The sequence below is a fragment of the Gadus chalcogrammus genome, chromosome 5 (assembly GCF_026213295.1).
Source record: "Gadus chalcogrammus isolate NIFS_2021 chromosome 5, NIFS_Gcha_1.0, whole genome shotgun sequence".
Taxonomy (NCBI): domain Eukaryota; kingdom Metazoa; phylum Chordata; class Actinopteri; order Gadiformes; family Gadidae; genus Gadus; species Gadus chalcogrammus.
Window position 1 is genome coordinate 2370580 of NC_079416.1, and position 21383 is coordinate 2391962.

The window sequence follows — 21383 nt, forward strand, 5'->3', positions numbered from 1 at the left end:
GTTTTGCGCGCGCTGAGTTAATTTGCGCGTGCGAGAGGCTGTTTTGCGCGCGCTGAGGTAATTTGTGCGCGTGAGAGGCTGTTTTGCGCGCGCAGAGATCATTTGCACGCTCGCAGTTAATATCTACGCGTGTGGAATAATATAATACGCCCGAATGCATCTTTTATCACATTAGTGAATTATGGCACTAATGTGTCGCCATACAAAAGTAACCATTTTAACCAACCAACCTGACGCAGTCTATTCATACGCCGGTAATCAAACCCCGAGAAGCCCAATCCCTACGAGAGCTTCCCGCGGCCATCCGTAGGCGCACAGAGCTTTTGGCCGTGATATTATTATAAAATTATATACTATCATATAAAGAGCTCCGGGAGTCGCAAACGGCAACAATCACTTTCTCCTCCATGCTGCAGTTCACCCCGGACTGCACTGCACTGAGTTGGCCGGTTGAACGCTGATTGGCTGTTACGTTTTTTTTTAAAGGGTCCTATGTTCCCCGAGCGGGGAACATAGAACCCGGGGAACATAGGACCCGGGGAACTTAGGGATGACCCCCATAATTCCATGCTTGGTAGACAAATGCTTTAGCATGTTGCTGGTGTTTGCACCCTTACACAAAATGATAGCATTGCACTTATTACATACGGCAGAATTTTCATTGCGTTTGGTGAAATGGAGCCAGATTTGCGATCGCTTCCTACTCCGCGATGCTGCCTTGTCGTTCGAAGGTTGTCGGCGCGCGCAGGGTCGTCGCAAAATGTTTGCGTAAACTGGAAAACGTGGTGCGGAATCGTTAAGAAGAATCGATAACGTTGGAGGCGTACGATTCCGATTATATTGGTTAGTTGGAACTGGTTCTGAGTAGGAACCGGTTCTCGATTCCCACCCCTAATTAGGATGTTGTTGATCTTTTTGTGGTAGGATGCATGTGATACCTTGCTCCAGGACCTCCTCTCAGAGGTTCGAGGCACAGGGGAAGGACCTGGCAGACCAACTTTGGGCGAGGACAAAGCTTTGCCAGCCGCGGCCGTGGGGGGCTTCGTCTTGGTGATCGACGGACGAACCCTGGAATGGGCCCTCCAGGACGAGCTGAAGGGGGGCTTCCTGGAGCTGAGCCGGCAGTGCAAGGCGGTCCTCTGCTGCCGGTCCACACCCCTGCAGAAGAGCCAGGTGGTCCAGCTGGTCCGCAGCCAGCTCAGCGTCATGACTCTGGCCATCGGTGAGGAGCCTTTGACATCCTGTTAGTCCAGTTGTATCTTCAGACTCTCAGGTCCTTTTTCATGTTTCTTATTTGATGGGTATTTTTATAACGTGGTGGAACTGAATGAGGGGATTGTGTTGAAGTTTGCTCCAACAGAAGTAAAGGTATTCAGCCTGACTCAGGATTCAGAGTCATGCTGGTCGGCTATTAATCTGCTGCATAAAATATATTATATTGTACAATTTGAAGATTTAATCTTTTAATGTTTTGCTCCAGTTTGGTTTAATCTTTAATATTGTGATGAAGCTTATGATGGCGAGTTATTTTATTGGAATAATCAAATAAACCACCAGAGAGGAAAATATCTGGTCATTCACTTCCAGGCGATGGAGCAAATGATGTCAGCATGATCCAAGTGGCAGATGTGGGCATCGGGATATCTGGCCAGGAGGGCATGCAGGTAGCCACTGTTACGCCATTAGGGACTACTCTACCATGCTCTGTTAGGCTCCGAGGACACATTGAAGAGGGTATAGTAATTATAGTACTATATAGTAGTGGCAGCTAGGGTGATGGTTTGTGGAATGATGTATAATGTCTGAGTGCTACATGTAGGTGTCTTTTTTGAGCAAGATTTCTCACTCCTATCTGCTCCTCAAAGGGTACACAATAATATACCACCAGGTGTGACTGTGTATCACAAGTGGGCGTGTCCAACTATATGAGTGCTGGATAGATCAGTCTACCAGCCTACCCAGTGTACTGTAGCAAACGTTGCTCATCTATCCTTCGGACATCTAGATGGACACGCCCACTTGTGATGTCAGAAGAGGCCGATTTGTATGGCTAATCACACTCACCTGGTGGTATAATATGTCACCTTTTAATGTAATTTAAATGAATGGATCTGCTTAATTCCTAAATATTAATATGTCCCTACTGTCCAGTAGGGACATATTACTGGAGGCAAATGGTAATTTAATTGAATTTGAAATTGTAGACAATATGAATCTCAGATTCAGAATCCACCCATAAATGGAATATTATTATTATAAGCAACAATGGGGGTGTCCTATACAGTATGGAAAGGATAGTGAGCCATAGACCATTAACTATCATAGGCTGTGATTTTGTTTCTCAGACCATGTATGTTTGAGGTGGGGTTTGAACCATACCTCCTGCATTGTATGTGCTCAACTTCCTGAAACGTTTCACTTTTAGAGAGATGTGTTTTAAATGTCTTATTGTGCCCTGCTTTCTCCCCAGGCTGTTATGTCAAGCGACTTTGCCATCTCCAGATTTAAACACCTGCGGAAGCTGCTCCTGGTCCACGGCCACTGGTGCTACTCTCGTCTAGCCAACATGATCCTTTACTTCTTCTACAAAAATGTGGTAAGAGGTACACTTCACTCAAGTCTTTTAGTCTAAGTTTTTAAAAAAATGTTTCATGCATTAAATGCATCTGTTCAGATGTTATTGGAGAATGGTACAGTCTGAGAGTGACAGGAGAATGGTACAGTTTGAGACTGTAGATGTTACAGGAGAATAGTGCAGTCTTAGACTGACAGGAGAATGGTACAGTCCGAGATTGACAGGAGAATGGTACAGTCTGAGACTAGATTTTACAGGAGAATGGTGCAGTATTAGACACCATAAACTGATTACCACAGTGCCCCTCATATAGTTTGTGTGGGAGGTTGGATCAAGAAATGACAGGTTTGTTAAATGTTTTAAACCGGCGGTTATTTATTATCTTCCATGTCACATGGAAGATAATAAATGGACCAGACCTTAACCAGGTAAGGATCATTGTTATTGTGTGCATTTAGACACTGAATGTAAATTTTAAAATGTGGAATATAGCTTTCTCACATTTTTGTCATTTGAAATAGGCCCTTTCAGCTTACTCTCAACTAACAAAGATTGGAATTAACAATTTGAAAAGAACCAGACCATAGACCGCTTTGAACTGTTTTCATTTGTCTTCATTGCCCAGATGTACGTGAACTTGTTGTTCTGGTACCAGTTCATCTCGGGATTCTCGGGGAGCGTCATGACCAACTCATGGATCTTGATCCTGTTCAACCTGCTCTTCACGTCCGTGCCGCCCCTGGTGTATGGCGTGCTCGACAGACACACGCCAGCCGACACCCTGATGGAGCGACCTGAGCTCTACAGCTCCAGGCCAAGCTCTAAGGTAAAATGAATACATGGACTACGAACATCTCTAGGGCTCACACTACCTCTATGATGGAATAAACCATCATAGATGGAAACATATTTAAAGGTTCTAATCAATGTATCACACCTGCAAAACCCTCGCCGTTTTCTTGGTGAATTGGGTCATTCACGTGAATGGCGTAGAACCAAAGAGTTTTTTTTTGGTGGGGGGGGGGGGGGGGGGAAGGCTGTCCTTCATCTGAAACATTATTGGTTAATTGTTATAATTGACATTTCTCTGGGCCAATCGGAATCTCAGCACTTGGTTCAGAATCTTGAAGCACCCACGCCAACTGAGCTCGCCTTTGGATGAGACGCCTGGCTACCGCGCGAGTCTGATGGAAACTCTTCACGTCAATTGGAAGTAGGGGTGTAGGCCTACTGTATAAACGGTATAGAAAGTACACCAGTGTGAATTCGCGCTACGGTATGGATTTTGACGTCACCGTGAGACCGGGGTGACCGGTAGACAGTGTTGTGTGTTACACGTAACAAAGTAAGTAACACGTTAATACAGTAACCTAACTACTTTTTCATGTAAAAAGTAAAGTTACGCGCAACTACTGAAAATATGGTAACGAATTACTTTTCCCAGGGACAGAATTGACAGCGATACTGCCTTCTCAGGCAGTATGCTATTGCGCAAGCAGGCAGGCGCGCAGCAAGCGCTCCTGCTTGCTTGCGTAATAGTCTCATTCCACACCGTATGAGACAGACGCTGGTAGCGGGAAGCTGTCTCTGCAATCAGACATTGCTTCCGCAGGCATTTTGAAAGCCAGTCCTTACGACAAAATGCCAGCAGTGGCACGAGTTAACAAATGCCGTCACTGTATACCTGTGTAAGGACATGGTTCACTTTCAAAATGTCGATAGAAAGGGCTTTAAAGAGATGGTCAAAACACTCGATCCCAGGTACGCGTTACCTGCCCGCACACACTTCAGCCAAATTGAGATGCCAAAACTATACAGCAAGGTCCGCAAGCAAGTGGAGAAACAAATCCATACTATTAAACATTAGTGTTCAGAGATGGAAGTAACTCAATTTTTTTATGCAGTTTTGCTGCCTTACCAGTATTTTACCCCTTCAGAGGCATTGTCACAGCCCGGCTCAAGGGAATGACAAGGAGGAGATCACACGTGGTTTTAGTTCAACTATTATTGTTTATTTAACCAACTAAAGATAGAGTAAATTAAAGTGATGCATGTCACTCAGTAATGAGTGCTGTGTGTGGATGAGTGGAGAATGTATGTGCAAAGCAAAGCTAACCAAAACCCTAAACAAACCTTACGTCAAAGGAGAGCGCGATCAAGTGGCTGACTCCTACAGTTTATATAGCTGAGGAGATCTGCCCGCATGGGTCATTACACTGATCACTCAATCAGGAGGTGCCAGAGGGCTGTCACAGCATTTATATCGAAATTAAAAGATAAAATGAACATACCGTTGTATAATACCGTTACCGTTTATGCCTCAAATCATACCGTGATAAACATTTTAATCCATACCGTACAGCCCTAATTTGAAGGAACTATCTTGTGTTAAATTCGAGGTAAGTCAGGCTTTATGGGGCAAAAACAGCAGCTACTTGAATCAACTAACGTTAGCTACCGCTTTTTTGATGTGATATAATTTACAATAACATAGTATTTTTAGGACCGAGTCAACCTTGCATGAAGTTAGTAAATTCTAACAACGTAGGGCTATTTAGATAAATAATCTGGTAAGGGTGTTGTCCTAGGCTAATAAACCAACGGCAAATTTCTGTATAATAAAGTCTGTCATTTGAAATCTTTCAATTGTATTGTGTGCTACAACCTCCGTAATGAATATTCACACTAAATTCCGCCCAGGGTAGCTCAGAATTCGAGTAGCCGTCTCGAAACACCCCCCCCCCCCCCGCGACACTGTCACCTTTTTTACTCTGAGGAGTTTGTGAATAAACATGAACAATATGATTGTTGGTAATTCAATTCATAGCCATTAAGATAAGATTATATATATATATATATATGTATATATGTGTACATATATATATATATATATATTAGGGCTGTCAAGCGATTAAAATATTAATCGCTTGACACGATTAATCGCATTAATGCCATAGTTAACTCACGATTAATCGTATTCTTTTTCTCTATGCTAAATATCCCTTGAATTCTTTGTCCCATTAATTTTTCTCATTTTAATGCTCTTATCAACATGGAGAAGTGCATCGGCTTGCCTTGTGCAAATGTTTTTTTATTGATAACAACATTGGCATATACTGATCAAAACAGGACGGTACAAAAAAAAAGCCTATAATGCAATTTAACGATGAACATACAAAGATATGCCTTGAACATAGCAGTCAGGCTACTGCTTCTTAGTTTTGAGCCCAAAAAAAAAAAAAAAAAAATGTATTCTTATTTTTAAAAAAATAATAATTTGCGTTAATCGCGCGTTAAAAAAATTAACGTTGTTAAAATCGGTTTGCGTTAACGCCTTTAATGCGTTTAACTGACAGCTCTATATGTATATATATATATATGTATATGTGTATATATATATATATATATATATATATATATATATATATATATATATATATATATATATATATATATATATATATATATATATATATATATATATATATATGTATGTATGTATGTATGTATGTATGTATATGTATATGTATATATATATGTATATATATATATATACATATATGTATATGTATATATATGTGTATATATATATATATATACACATATATATATATATATATATATGTATATGTATATATATGTGTATATATATATACATATATGTATATGTATATATATGTGTATATATATATATATATACACATATATATATATATATATATGTATATGTATATATGTGTATATATATATATATATATGTATATGTATATATATGTGTATATATATATATATATATGTATGCATTATACTTTATTCATCCCAGCTGGGAAAGGTAGGTGTTCCAGCAGCCACCCTACATGCACACAACATAACACGAATATACATACATATCCCACCTATACAAAAGAAAACATTAGCCCAAAGTACATAGCCAGGTTGAAAAGAAAAGTTCTATGGATGGTCCATGTGCATAAGTAGCTGTTACTTATAGATAACAGTACAAAATACTAGCACTAATATGATAGATAAAAAGGATGAAAAAGGTTAAGGGTGAGTTCAGCCTCTAAATAAAGACAGAGTGATGCTTCTTCTGCAGGTCTATGGTTCCTCCACGTTCTGGCTCACCATCATGGACGCCTTCTACCAGAGTCTGGTTTGTTTCTTCATCCCGTACATGGTAAGACAATCTATAGTGGACTCTATACATCATGAGTTACTGAGGTCTAACCACAGCAGGTATTGCCTTTTGATTTGTGATAAAGACTGTATTTCTTTCTCCGAGGCATATGCAGGGTCAGACGTTGGGGTCCTGGCTTTCGGCTCCCCTGTCAACGCGTCGGCTCTCCTTATCATCTTACTGCACCAGATCATCGAGAGCCACACCTTGGTCAGTCCCTGGTCATGTTTACATAGTGTAGATATACGGGATGTATGCATGAGCAATGATCATTGTTTATAACTTCATCAAACTCCCAACTATCAATCCCATTTTTGTTTAGGTGTCATATTTGTTTAGCCTGGTCCTACCAGACTCTCATCGTACTTCATTTAATTTGCTCAGAGAGTCTGGCCACTCTCCATTGACAAACGTTATCTCACTTCAAGACGGTGAATGTTGAAGTTTAAAACTATTGGATCTGCCCAGTGCCACTCTGGATCTCCCATAACCATTCGCTAACGTTTGACTACAACTGAAAGTAGCGCAAAACCTTAACGTCATTGTTCTCAGCCACTCCCTCTGTTCGCTGATTAGACCGGCAAAATTTGGCCGGAGAAAACCCGCAAAAATACTGCAAACGTAGACATAGTACTGAAGGGAAATGAAAATTGAGCGGAAATACGTAGGCGGGCAGAGCCAGGCTAATATTTGTTTATGTTGATGTTGAAAAAGAACATCCCAGAGCTGATCAATTGTGAACACTTGAACCAACTCACCACTTTCACTCTTCCATGATGATATCTTCCCAGTTACCCCTCAACATACCTCCCCTCCCCTCCCCTTGATTGTGAACACATTGATAATGTTTCCAGATGTGGATGCACATCGCAGTGCTGGTGGGGAGCGGCGTCTTGTACTTTGTGTTCACGCTGCTGTTCAGTGTGTGGTGTGTGACCTGCAGCCCGCCCACTAACCCCCTGGGGGTGGAGACCCTGACCATTTCTCAGCCTCTGTTCTATCTGGTGTGTGCCCTGACCACCGTCACCGCACTGCTGCCAAGGTACCATGCACGCACACACACACACGCATATACACACACACAAACACACACACATAGACTATTGCAATGACATCATAGTAGAAAATAATTAAATATCTGTGGAGTTTTCGACCTCACCCTGTACATTGAAACCACTGACGCCATAATAGGCTATTGAAGCGTGTTAACTTGGGTTGTTCTGGAGGTGTTGCTGTGATGCGTATATGTTAGTCAATGAAGTGCTAACATTGGCGTTTAACCTCCTCTGCATTGTAGGGTCTTGATCCGGGCTCTTCTCAGGAGCAGAAGCTCCTCTTTGGTTGGGAGGAACCCAACAGGCCCCAGGAAACTGCAAGTGTCTGCTGAAAACCCCGGACTGGAGCCCGATGACCACCTGGTTGGGTCATGACAAACATATTATTACTCTTTTCACCCATATTTCCACAAGGTTGGCCATCATAATGGGTCACAGATTTGTTTGCTTATTGGGAAGGCAGAGTTGTCGACTTTACACCAAGGGCTCAAGGAAGTAAGAGTCTTCAGTCACTAATAACCAGCCATAGCAAAAAACTATTTCCATCCGTTGTGATACTTGTCACTGTAAAGTGGAACCAAAGTCTGACCATCTCTGGTAAAGGGATGTGATGATGTGACTGCTGTTGTTTATAATACAGGTATTATCTTTTCATTTTTGCTACGTAAAAACCAAGAAGTTGCAGTTCGATTTAGACTTCAAAGTGTGGAAAAAATTATCTATCAGGGATTTCCAAACATAAAATGTGTTATTCATTCAATATTGTTGAAATGATTCCAAAAGCAAAAGCTTTGAAATGGCAATTCAATGTAACTTGCCCAAATTAGGAACGAACAGTATTTTCTACTATGGGACACCGATGCACCTAAGGATGTTTGTATTTGTTTCTGCTTTTATTTGATATTTATGTTATGACGAAAGTTCTGTTATTGCTCGGTTTTTTATTTAATTTAATTTGATTTCTTTAGGACACTCAGAAATTAAATGACATTAGCAGTACAAAGGCCCAGAGGGTATGTGTACAGTCTGACAGAGACATGTATTGGCCACTGTTTCTGTTCAAACATTAAATGCAAACCTTTGGCTCACATTGGATGTACAGCAGGCTGTTGTCATGACTAGCCGCTTGTTGACTCACTATTTTCCCCTATTCCTTCAATCTCCAAAATGTCACATTTACAATGGGTCAGGCTGGTCTCATACAAAATTTGTATATCTTAAGAAAAGCTATCCAAAATGTTTCCTAAGATACCTACGAATGTCGACGAGTAATCGGTGCGCCTGACCCCTCTGCGAAAACAAACAAGGTGGCTGACATTTATTTTATTCTCAGTGGTAAATGCAATATTTTATATAGAATCAGCATTAAATGGGTTTGATAACATTTCTATTATGAAAGTTATTCTGAATATTCTTCCAGGTCTCGCCTTACATTGTTAAACCACACGGTTTCTATCATTGCTATGGTGGGTGCTATGGACGCGGCTATCGCTGAGAACCAAATATGGCTGAAATTTATTTGATGCTCATTGGAAAATGCAATAATAAAGATTGTTTACGCATTCAAATGTGTTCAGATACAGCTTTATTGGCCAGGTTTGCGAACAAACAAGGAATTTGACTTTGGTCCCTTGGCTCTCTATGTACAACTCTCAACATTTAACCTATTGTTAATGTATAAAAAAGAAAAAACACAAAACAGAAAACAGTACAAAAAAATAAATAATAATAAATATAAATAAACTGTTAAGTATACAGAATAACAATACAATAAATAATAATAATTATAATAATATAATAAAATAGAGGGTGGGGGCTAATTCTGAGCGTTCAACAGAGAGACTGCTTGGGGAAAGAAGCTGACTTTGTGTCGGCTGGTTTTGGCAAACAGTGCCCTGTATCGCCTGCCCGAGGGAAGGAGGTTGAACATTTTGTGACCAGGATGTGAGGGATCTAGGGCGATTCTTGTTGCCCTTTTCCTGACCCTGGACTGGTACAGGTCCTCAATGGTGGGAAGGTCAGCTGCAATGATCTTCTCCGCAGCCCGTATTGTCCGTTGCAGTCTGGCCCTGTCCCGTTTGGTGGCTGACCCAAACCAGACAGTGATTGAGGTGCAGATGACAGACTGAATGATGGCTGAGTAGAAGGTGGTCAGCAGCTCTTTAGGCAGATTAAACTTCCTTAGTTGTGGCAGGAAGTATAACCTCTGCTGGGCCTTTTTCTGGAAAGAGTAAATGTGGGGACACCATTTTAGGTCCTGTGAAATGGTTGTAACTAGGAACCTAAAGGAATCAACAGTGGACACTGTCGTTCTGGATGGTGAGGGGGGGAGTGGGGGGGGGACTTCTCCGAAAGTCCACTGTCATCTCCACAGTCTTGTTGTGGTTTAACACCAGGTGGTGCTGACTGCACCATTGGACCAGCTGTTCCACCTCCTGTCTGTAAGCAGACTCTTCACCATCCTGGATCAAACCAATGACGGGGGTGTCATCTGCAAACTTCAGGAGTTTTACGGACGGGATCTTTGAGGTGCAGTCATTGGTGTAGATGGAGAAGAGCAGCGGGGAGAGGACACACCCCTGTGGGGCGCCAGTGCTGATGGACCGGGTTTTGGAAGAGATGCTCCCCAGTCTGACATGCTGCTGCCTGTCAATCAGGAAGCTGATGATCCACTGACAGGTGGTGACAGGCACTTCGAACTGGGTGAGCTTCTGATGTAGGATTTCAGGGACGATGGTGTTGAACGCCGAGCTGAAGTCCACAAACAGGATCCTGGCATACGTCGCTGGGTAGTCGAGGTGGTGCAGTATGTATTGCAGTCACATGTTGACAGCATCATCCGCCGTCCTGTTTGCCCTGTAGGCAAACTGCAGGGGGTCCAGCAGGGGACCTATAATGTCCGCAGGGGACCTATAATGTCCATGTTTTGATCAATATCCAGCGAGAAATATGCCTTCATAATCATTAAGTTGGTTCAGCGATTGTATGTTTAGTTGGTCAGTTGTTAACACAACTGCTCTTTGTGTTATATGCTCATTTAGGGTTTTGAGGGAATATAATCTTGGTATGCTGTTCTTTTTTATAAAACACATGGAACCACAAGCTACATCTGCCAACCCCCTCTCATTTATTTCTCCATGTGCTTGTTTAAGACCTATAGCCATTATTTCATTTTCTGTGACATGCACGCATGCATCCTATATTTAATACATGAACACAATATTCTGAACAACCCCAAAAAATATTGATAGTTTTCTGTGATAGGAGCGGGACACTGTGATGAGGAACATTAATGTACTCAATGTGGGCACAGTTCACAATGCTAACGGAATTATACGTTTTATGTATAGGTTAATTTAGACAAACCTAGATGAGCATTTATCACCAATAGTGCAGTTTATTCATGATTTAGCCGGCTAGTACTCCAAATCACAGCGCATTGTTGTTAACGATGATACGTGTGGCAGCTGAACTACCTCCCGCTGGATAATGGACAGATTCAATGGTCAGACGCAGGCACCGGCTAGCCTAGGGTCACAAATCTGCAAGGGGCCCTGGATTGGCCAGATTATTTACATTTTACAAAAAATGTGACCCCTAGATATTTCAAGGCTGCCGAATCTTCGTCTCACCTTGGTCGACAACTAAATCAATCCACCACAGCAGGAGGTCTGTCAGCTAACGGCTAACATCGGCGCAGTTAAAACGGCTGTAGCCATAGCTAGCTCTGGCCATGTAGCCAAAGATAGCTCTAGCCATGGCGTAGACACCACCGAACATGTAGCTTTGGCCATGTAGCCGTAGCTAGCTCTAGCCATGGCAAAGCCCCGACTGACCATGCCTCAACATCTCACTCACATAAGGAGTTTGAGACAGAGGACGCCCGAAACACCGGTAACCACCAACGGCCCGGGATTATTCCTGATGTCCCAGACCCACAAATCTCTCCACAACGGTCTCACCTGTTGCTGCGGAGAGCAAACCACTGCCGCAGATACAGCTTCCCATAGCACGGTCTTTCATGCTGGGATAAAACAGATCAACAACACGTGAGGAAATACTGGGTTCAAATGGGACCTGAAACCTGTCGGAATAAAGTCAACTTTCAAGTAAACTGTCATCCCTTCTCTCACTAAACAATCTGCCTCATCAGTCAGGCTTCAAGACTGCACACTCAATTTAGCGCAAAACTTCTAAATGTTAGCAGGTGGATGTCTGACAACAAGTTATCACTTCACTTGGGGAAAACAGAGTCCATATTGTTTGGATCAAAGATTAAATGGAAAAAAGCCTCTAAATGTTAAGGTCCAGGCTGATGATTCTGGAATTACAGCCATGGAATCAGTCAGTTACATTGGCTGTGTTTTAGATTGCCATTTATCTGCTGTAGGTCAGGCTCAAAGGGTAATCACCAAAGTAAATCATAGAATCCGTTTTTTGGCCAGAATCTCAACGTTTCTGGATCATAAAACAATGTTAATTTTAGCAGGAGCTTAATTTCGAGAGGTTGGGATGGTTAAAAGTAGAGGATTGTGTATCTCAGATGCAGCTGTGTATGGAATATAGGATTGTTTATGGGGATGTGCCAAAATATTTTTACAAATATTTTAATCGAGTAAGTGAAGTTCAAAGGTATTAGTTCCACTAGGCCGGGCATGTTTTCTCAACGGGTGCGGTACCGCCCCCTGGGGGGCGTTTGCACAACCTAGGGGGGCGTTGGGAACGTGATTCCATTTTTGGGGGGGGATTTTAAACTTCTTTTTTTTTTTTGGGTGAAAGAATAGGCTACCTGAAATAAATAGCCTGATAATACAGCGCAGTTCGGTCCTGCACATGCCCGGACTCCCGTTACATCAGCTATCGTCATGATCTCTATAGTAACGCTGATAAACATAACCCAAGTTCGCGGGTTAACGGTTCAATAACCAACACAATCAAACATGGCCGATAGCAAGAAAAAAATATCTAATTTTGTTTCATAGCCCGTTTAGGTTGAGGTTGTTAGGTTGAAATTCCTTCGTTTTTCCCCGTGAAAGCGAACAGCTGTTGCTCCGTTCCAAATCAGCTGTCCTCTGCCATCTCAGCCCTTACGGGAGCTTTTCAATTCGTCCTGGGACGTGCATCTTTTCAGGGAATTTGTACAATTAATCCATAACAAATACCGAATATTGATTGTCTTATGTGTCCATATTATATCCATTATATTGACCGGGTATTCCCAAGACGCTCACGCTCTGCAGCAAGCCAGTCAGTTGATTGGCGCGGCGCTGTAAAGCGAACGTAAATAAATAACTAAGCTAAGGTTAGCATTTCGCTAAGTATTACTTTTCCTCCAGAGATCCCGCTAATGTTGTGTTATAAAGTAAAGGGAAACAAGATATCTATTCTTCCTCCACCTCTCCCGCTTCTCTGCTTGATGTCGCTGACACTTATAGTTTGCCTCCCTCGCTCCGGTAACGTCACGTACGTGGAAAAAAAATAAACGAAGCTCTGAATACTGATTTAAGCTTCGAATACTAATTTTCCGAACGAGTATTCGAATATTTGAATAATTCGGGCCAGCCCTAGTGAAGAGTATGATTATTATTATTATTATTATTATTATTATTATTATTTTTAGTATATGTCATATCCAGTACCTTCCGCCATTGTACTTCAGTTTTATCAACAGCCTGTGTTAGCTTAGCTTCAGACGCTGTGGATGTTAGTTTCTGCTGGTGAAGTCCCACCCACTGGCACTGCTCTAATAGGTCTGTAGCGTCAGTGGGTAGGGGGTGGGACTAGTACTTGTAGTCTTACGAGAATCCTCCCCTCTTACACTTCCTATTTACTTCTATGCAAAAATCGTCATATTGCGTCATCTTAAACAGGAAGTGTTGGAGATCGATACGGATCTCTCCAGTCTCTCCAGAAAATAAGGGAATGATGCACGACCATTCAAAAATATGAGTGGGTTTCTAACGATGCAAAGCTTAATGGAAATGGGTGAACTTTCCCTTTAAGTAAGTCAGAAACATAGGCAGTTTTGAACAGGCTTTGAAACAATGGATTAGACGCCAATCTTAGGCATGTCTTAATTATGATAATTGTATGCGTCTGGCTTGTATGTAATTGCTTACTTTTTTTGAATGATTGATGTGTGATTTGCTGTGACTTGCCCTCTTCTCCTAGCCTGGTCCTACCAGACCATCGTTCATTTCATTTGTACAGAAGGTCTGGAAGTGCCCAATTGACAAACGTTCACTCACTTGGAGGCGGGTGTCTGTTGAAGTTTTAAAATGATCGGATCTGCCATAACCAACAATCGCATAGTGTTTGGTCGTGACGTATGTCATGCGACGGGACCGGCCGGAAACCACGTTGCGCGCACACGCAGGCTGTACACAAACAAAACAAGATGAAGCGTGAAGATGTCTCTGAACGATAGCTGCAGATTTTGTTTATCTAATTTAAGAGTTCAAGGAACAGTTGTACGCAAAGCTTGTTCTTGCTCCGGCTTTAATTGATTGATATTCGGCAACGATCCCACAACAGACCGAATAATAGCTTCTCTCGTATCCTTATCCTTTAGTATTTCATATAGTGAATAGCGTTACTCGATGTACGTTCCCTCTGCAATCACCCCATAACATAACTCGTTTTTAATATACGAGAATTCAGTATCGTATTCCAGTTACGTATTTACTCCACATTATATATTCCTAGCTTTCATACTACCAAAATTACAAAAAAAAACACTGTTATATGTTACATGATATAGAATTGTTTTTTATCATATATCTATATGAACATATTTTTCCACATGTACAGCTCCTTTCCCCTACAGTTCTTGCAACAGCCCTAACTTTACATTAATCTAAATCATAGTTGCTGTGGTAAGCGATCGAGTTCAGTGGCAGCAGTCATCTACTACTTGACTTTCGCGGGTAAGGGTAAACGTATCAGCTCCACCAGAGTGATAGATATAACAGAGTGGCGACACTTCCATTTGACATCCATGGGCTTGTCTTTAACTCCAAGAACATTACTTTATTACCACACGTGTAGCCTGCATTACATGTAGTGCCATAGAATAGGAACTAGACCACCTCACCCCAAACGTATCACTCCGCCTACACATCACTAACATCAACATTGAAGAAATACACTCCTCGATGTCAGAGTTTGGATTTAATGACAACGATGAAGAAGTCCTGCAGCAATCACACACAATAACAATGTAAGCTACAAATGTAATAACAACAGTAATTCCTACATGCACATAAATGCATACACACATAAGCATCGCAAGTATCTTACAATAACAATTGTATTGATCAGGAAAGACTCACATGAATCATGCCAGCAGCTCAACATGCTATGCAACGGGAACGTCTGCAATGCTAGCGAACACAACAAGGTAGACCGCCAACTCAGCCGGTCAGCGGTCTGCAACACAACACTATCCCCTAGTGGCCGGAGGTAAACTCTGCATCCCCCCCAGTCCGGAAAGCTATGAACGGGAATAGGTTAACGGACTCAGTCCTGTATCCAACAGCCCGTCTCGGGCTCGTAGCGTCTGGGTGGCCTCCTCGCGCGGCGCGGCTGTCCAAGATGGGGCGACTGCGACGCCGGAAGCGACGCATCTGGGTCGACGCCCGTAGGAACGGGGACATCCCGGGCCCCGAGACCAGAGGCCAGAGACTAGCTTTGAACTCTGGACCACCATCGCTCGAAAGTTCCTCCGGCACGCCAACGGTGGCAAAGAACGTGCGTAGGTGGCGAACCAAGCCAGCCGAGCCTCCCAGATCAGTGCCTGCTGTGGAGCAGAGGACCTCCACCCAGCCCGAGAGTCGATCACCGACAACCAGGTAGTGGCGGCCTCCATAATCAAAGAAGTCAGAAAACACCGCCTCAAACGGGGTGGATGGCGGTGAGGATGGTAAGGGGGGCGTGGATGCCTGTGACGGAGCATTGCGGTTACAGTCTGAACATCCATACCTGGTGGCTCGGATGTCCCTCGACATCCCGGGCCAGAAGACTGGCACGGGCCTGCTGCTCCATCGTAGAAGCTCCTTGGTGGGCGGCATGGAGGTGCCAAAGGACTCCCTCACGGAGGGACGGTGGAACCACGACACGTCGTGATATAGGAGGACGCCATCCTGCGCGTAGATTGACCCACAGACTGGTGACAGACTCGCTAGGGCAGGGTCATTAACATCAACCCTACCCTCATGCTCGATCAGGGACAGGAGGTGGCCGAGGCACGCATCAGCTGCCGTCTCTCGTGCGAGAAGGGACCATGAGATGGCTCCTAGTTCATGGGCATCGTCGCGGATGGAAGCCATAAGTGCGGATTCTTCAGTGTCAGGTACGCTAGGCGATCCCAATGAGAGGCCGTTCGCAGAGCCCGAGAGGGAAGGATGCCTCGAAGTCGCATCAGCAGCATGGTTGCTCTTGCCAGGTAGGTACACAATGTCAAAGCGCCATGGGAGGGTACGCTGCTTGAGTCTGAACAGGCGTGAGTTTGTTATCTCATCTAGTGTGCGGTCGCCGAAGATCTTCACAAGGGGCTTGTGGTCGGTGACTACGACGAGGTTGTCACATCCTTGCGTGAAGTATCGCGTCTGCTCCAGGCCCCAGGCCACGGCCAGGGCCTCTCCTTCGATGGCCGCATAGCGTTGCTCCGCCGAGGATAGGAACCGCGAACCGGCGAGGGTGATCCTCCATCCTCCTGGGCAACAGTCAGGTATGCCCGAAGTGCAGCTACAATGTTGTTGGAGCAGGAAGTAGCCAATGCCACGCCTGGACCAGTCAGGGCGGAGGCAGGTGCGCCTCCGCATGTCGTAGATCTCCACGCCCTCACGGATGGCCCCAATTATTGCCTGATGTTTGGAAGGCTTCCTCCAATTCAGGGGACCATGAGAATTTGCAGCGTGGGCTGAGGAACGGCTTGAATAGTGCCATAGTGTCGCGCAACTGGGCGTAGTTCGCCACCTGGTTGACTAGGCCAAACCAGCTTCTGATATCCGTCGTGGAGTCCGGGGTGGGGAAGTCCGGGATGGCGTCCAAGTACTTCGGTAGCGGCTCTATGGTGGCTTCTGACACCCTGAACCCAGCAAAGTCTACGCACCTCTCTGCAAATTGAAACTTATCTGGGTTCAACACGATGCCTGACCGGCCGACACGTGTCAGGAAGTCGAAGGTCCTCCACCAGTGATGCTCCAGGTCAGTGTCATAGTGGATAGTGTCATCCACACAACGTTCCTTGCGCTCGAAGTCCGAGAAGATGGCGTCAAAACTACGGTTGTAGCCGTCCCCAGATGACAGGAAACCTTGCGGCGCCCTGATTTAGCGCCAGCGGCCGAAGGGCGTCACAAAGGTGGTCAGACGACAGTCCGACACACGCAGGGGCACACTATGGTAGCCGTTCCAGGCATCTGTGACGGTTTTCCAGGTGTCCCCCGGGATGCGAAGTGAAAAGGTGGAATGGGGATTCAGTGGCAAAGGTTTCACGTTGGCAGAACTTGTTAAGAGGTGAAAGGTCCACGGTCCTGCTGGGGGAGCCGTCGTGCTTCCTTGTGACTACCATACGATGGCACCATGTCACTGGCTCACCGTATGGCACACGTTCAATGACTCCCAGGGCTTCGTCCCGAAGGAGGTCGTCGTAGACTTTCTGCTGCCAGTGCAAAGGCACATTAGCCGCGGTGTGGCATGCCTTTGGCGTGGCTGCTGGGTCCACGTGCATTTCGATAGGGGGCCCCTCCATGCAAGGCAAAGCCTGATGAGGGCAAGTGTTGAATGTGGATGAGGCGTATCTCTCTAGTAGCCAATCTTTCATCCGATCATTGTTCTCCGGTGAGCAGGGGAACGGTAACGCCTGAGGCCGTGGGGCAGGGGCTGTACGCTTGGGGCATGAGCACTGAGCGTCCTGGGGATTACCCTGGTCTGTGCAGCCACTGTCGGCAGACCTCGTAGCATTCACAAACAAGGGCTTGATTGGTATGTCATGTGCGCCAGGGCCATGCTCGTCTCTGGGTCCTCCACTGTTACCTGATGGGAATTCCGCAGGGAAGAGGCCGAGGTTAAGCAGTGACTCGTAGGAGAGGTACATCGCTCGAACTGAGCTGCTCACGTACACCATCGAGCGGCAGGACGTAACACCACTGTCGCTGGGGGCTGTTGAGAGCCTAGCGAAGAATGCTCCCTCAATGGCTATGGGGGAGCGGTTGGCAGCTGACAGGCTAAGATTGACAGGACGCAGGTCATCACGCGAGAATCCGCAGGCGAGGAACTCCTCAAGAGACCACAGATCAGATTGTGCGCCAGTGTCTGCGATCGCGGATATGCCCACCTCATTGTCCGAGCCTCGGTGGTTGATGCTGCCCCGCGGCCCGACTGACCTGTCGACCGAGATGGTGATTAAGACTCGGGGGTGGTCTCTTAGCTTGGCCCGCCTCCATTCCCCCCTGGAGAAAATGTGGTGCCCGAGCCTGATGGGTGTGGGACCACCGATAGTGCTGTGTGTCATCCGAGTGCGGCGACGGCCCCCGCAGCGTCGGCCAGGGCGTGCTTTGAGTTGAATCGATGAAATCTGGGAGATCGGCACCGATTCCATGGCAGCCTGCTGACCGTCGTTTGATGGCTGTTGACGCCTCTTCTGTCGGCGGGCCCTATAGCAACCGATACAAATCTGGTGAGGCTTCGTATTCCACCGCAACGTAGGCGCATGTCTCTGCCTTCCCTCGCACCCTGGCGGTGAAGGCAGGGAATGCTTCATCACGCTCCTGGTGCAACTGAAGCAGCTCGGTGCGCAGGACACATGTGGCAACCGGAATGACAGCTAGTGAACGCATGGCAGCAATCAGATCCACCAGGGGTCCGGAGGTGATGGTGGGATTGGCCTTCAACATGCTATCTCCAAGTTCAGGCCCAGCGCACTGAAATAACTGGAAAGGGGCGTGGTCAGCCCCGACGCCTGAGCCGGTGCGAATAAATAAATGATATCCTCATGGCTTCAAAAGCCATGAGGATATCATTTATAGTCTTTTCTTCAGGAAGGCTGAGTGTATTATACACATCGACAGCCTCCTCTCCTAGTGCGTGCAGTAAGATGGCAACTTTGATCTTCTCGTCCTTACCCTCTGCACCACTCGCGGTCATGTCGATTTGGAAGCGCTGTTTCCATCTTCTCCAGTTTTCTCCCAGGTTGCCAGGTTGTCATCACTAGTGGCGATGGTAGTTTGAACTGCTCCATCGTACCGTCTCCTGTCACTGCAGGTCTCCTTGCGTCTCCTACTCTTTGAGGGATGCTACCGCGCTAGCACAACTTCCAACTAGAAATCTCCGGTGTTATTCTACCTCCGTAAACTGACGAATTGGACCGACTTCTGACACCATGTTATAGTTCTTCATGACCGGGTGAATCTACAAACATGACGGACATCCATGGGCTTGTCTTTAACTCCAAGAACGTCACTTTATTACCACACGTGTAGTCTGCATTAAATGTAGTGCCATAGAACAGGACCACTAGACCACCTCACCCCAAACGTATGACTCTGCCTACACATCACTAACATCAACATGACAGTATAATGGTGCGGCCACACCAACCGCATTACTCGCGTTGGATAACGCGAGTAACGCGCCTAACCTGACGCTTGACCAGTGTGTGGTGGTTCAACGCTTCCAACGCGTCAACGCGCCAACGCAGCTAGATGAGTCCATGTCCATGCAAGTGAACGGAGCGTTCCCTCTTCGTCATAACTATCAAACCAAACATCCTTCACATTCACCGAGCGAACATTATGAAAGTAAAATGCTCATTTCTCGCTAGAAATGTTTCCATAAACGCATTTAATGGCGTAACTACGTTACTATTTCCACCCAGAATAAAGAAAGATGTCGGCCGTATGCTTCTGTGCAAGCTCACTACTCTCTGCCAGTGACGTCGGGTCAAGCTCCACGCTGATTGGCTACCGCGGCTAAGCGTCACGCGTTGGAGCGTTGAAAGTTCAATTTTCTGAACTCCGGGCGTTGGTGCGTTGGGCGCGTTACTGCGTTTACGTGCGTAATTACGTGCAACTGCCGCGCCTAACGCCCCCAACGCAACGCTTCAACGCTTCAACGCGTGTACCGCGCCTAGACCAATGGTTCCCTATGCAAAAATGCCGATTTTCAACGCCCCTAACGCGAGCAACGCGGTTGGTGTGGCCGTACCTTAAGTGTGCGGCACTATATACTACACCTCGGACACCAGCCTTCCAAGTTGCCGGTCTCGGAGCACTTATTGCGTTCCCGTTCGTCTTTGTGATTGTGTCATGAAATTGGCTAGTTGATGTTTATTGTTAGCTACATTAGACTCTTTAGCAAACCAGGGCCCTGTTTCCCGAAAGCATTGTTAGCCTAAGTGGTTCGTGAAGTGCGTCGTACGAGCATTGTTCAGTTTTCACACCGTTTCCCGAAAGCCTCATTGGTAACGAACGTTGTGAAAACACTTGTAGCTAACGAGGACTCCAGGGGTAGGCCTACTCGTAGGGCGCTAAGAGCATCGTTAGCCCTACTATAGCCCGTGGCATCACCAGCAGACATTCCACGTATTGGATGCGCTTTATTAAAACACAATATTGCGCAATTTCGCAATACCCCCAAAACAGTGGTTACCGCCAATATATTAATCATAGACTACTGTTTGATTTAAACAGCAAAGACAGAGACATGTTAGTCAACAACATAATTTATTGCAGCAATTTAAAGTTCCAAAAATACATGCGCAGCCGAAATGTACCTATCAAACGCCACGTCACAAGGCAACCCTCTCACAAGGCATAAAATCAAATTATTCCATTGCTGTTTAGATTCAGCTTTATTGGCCAGGTTTGCGTAACAAAAAAGGTATTTGACTTCGGTTAACACTTTGCTCTCAAAGTACAATATCACTTAACCTAATTGTATGTAGCCTACCAAACCTCATGTGGGAGGTCGCTTTCGAGCTGCACTTGCTGTCTCCCCTCTGATTTTAATTCAACCACCACCCAGTGCCCGCATACAATAACGGCTATGGGCAGAGGTCCTTCACCCATACTTTCACCAAAGTCTGGAATGGCATTCCCCATCACATTAGAGCATTACAATCCATCACATAGTTCAAAAAAGCTTATAAACTGTTACTCCTCAACACATACACTTGCAAACTGATTTATATCACTGTCTTTAGCATTCATACTATTGCAGTCTATTCTTTTCGTAGGCTACTCTGGCCTTGATGGGGCATATTTTAACGCTTTTTAACCCCCCTTGCGACATTCCTGCGTCTCCGCAAGATCCATCATGAGAATGATACAAGCGTGGATCCATCGTTATCGGGAAACGGGGCCCAGCTCGAAAACAAACACAACTTTACCTTGTATTGCACACACAGAGCAAGACCGTGCAATACATAAATTGGTGACCGGAATAAAGTAGCAATGTAGGCTAATCTAGTGTTTAAGAGCATTTAAAATCGGCATTCAAATTACCTACGTGGTAGGCCTACATAAAAAAAGAAACTATAGGCCTATTTCTTTCCCGTAGCAGACCTCCAATTAACTCG

General features: G+C 45.1%; 1 protein-coding gene across 2 annotated transcripts in view; it reads left to right on the forward strand.

The window, feature by feature from the left end:
- Window positions 1-12099, forward strand: part of LOC130383112 (phospholipid-transporting ATPase VD-like) — a 57583-nt gene extending 45484 nt beyond the window's left edge. The window contains exons 16-23 of one of the 2 annotated variants that reach the window (XM_056591163.1): window positions 925-1222; window positions 1588-1664; window positions 2471-2596; window positions 3201-3401; window positions 6672-6752; window positions 6858-6962; window positions 7607-7794; window positions 8050-12099. In XM_056591163.1, coding sequence (XP_056447138.1) covers window positions 925-1222; window positions 1588-1664; window positions 2471-2596; window positions 3201-3401; window positions 6672-6752; window positions 6858-6962; window positions 7607-7794; window positions 8050-8182 — 1209 coding nt within the window. In that variant the 3' untranslated portion in view covers window positions 8183-12099. Of the gene's footprint in view, window positions 1-924; window positions 1223-1587; window positions 1665-2470; window positions 2597-3200; window positions 3402-6671; window positions 6753-6857; window positions 6963-7606; window positions 7795-8049 lie in introns of those variants that run through there. The other variant, XM_056591164.1, reaches the window with a different exon arrangement.
- Window positions 12100-21383: the final 9284 nt, after the last annotated feature.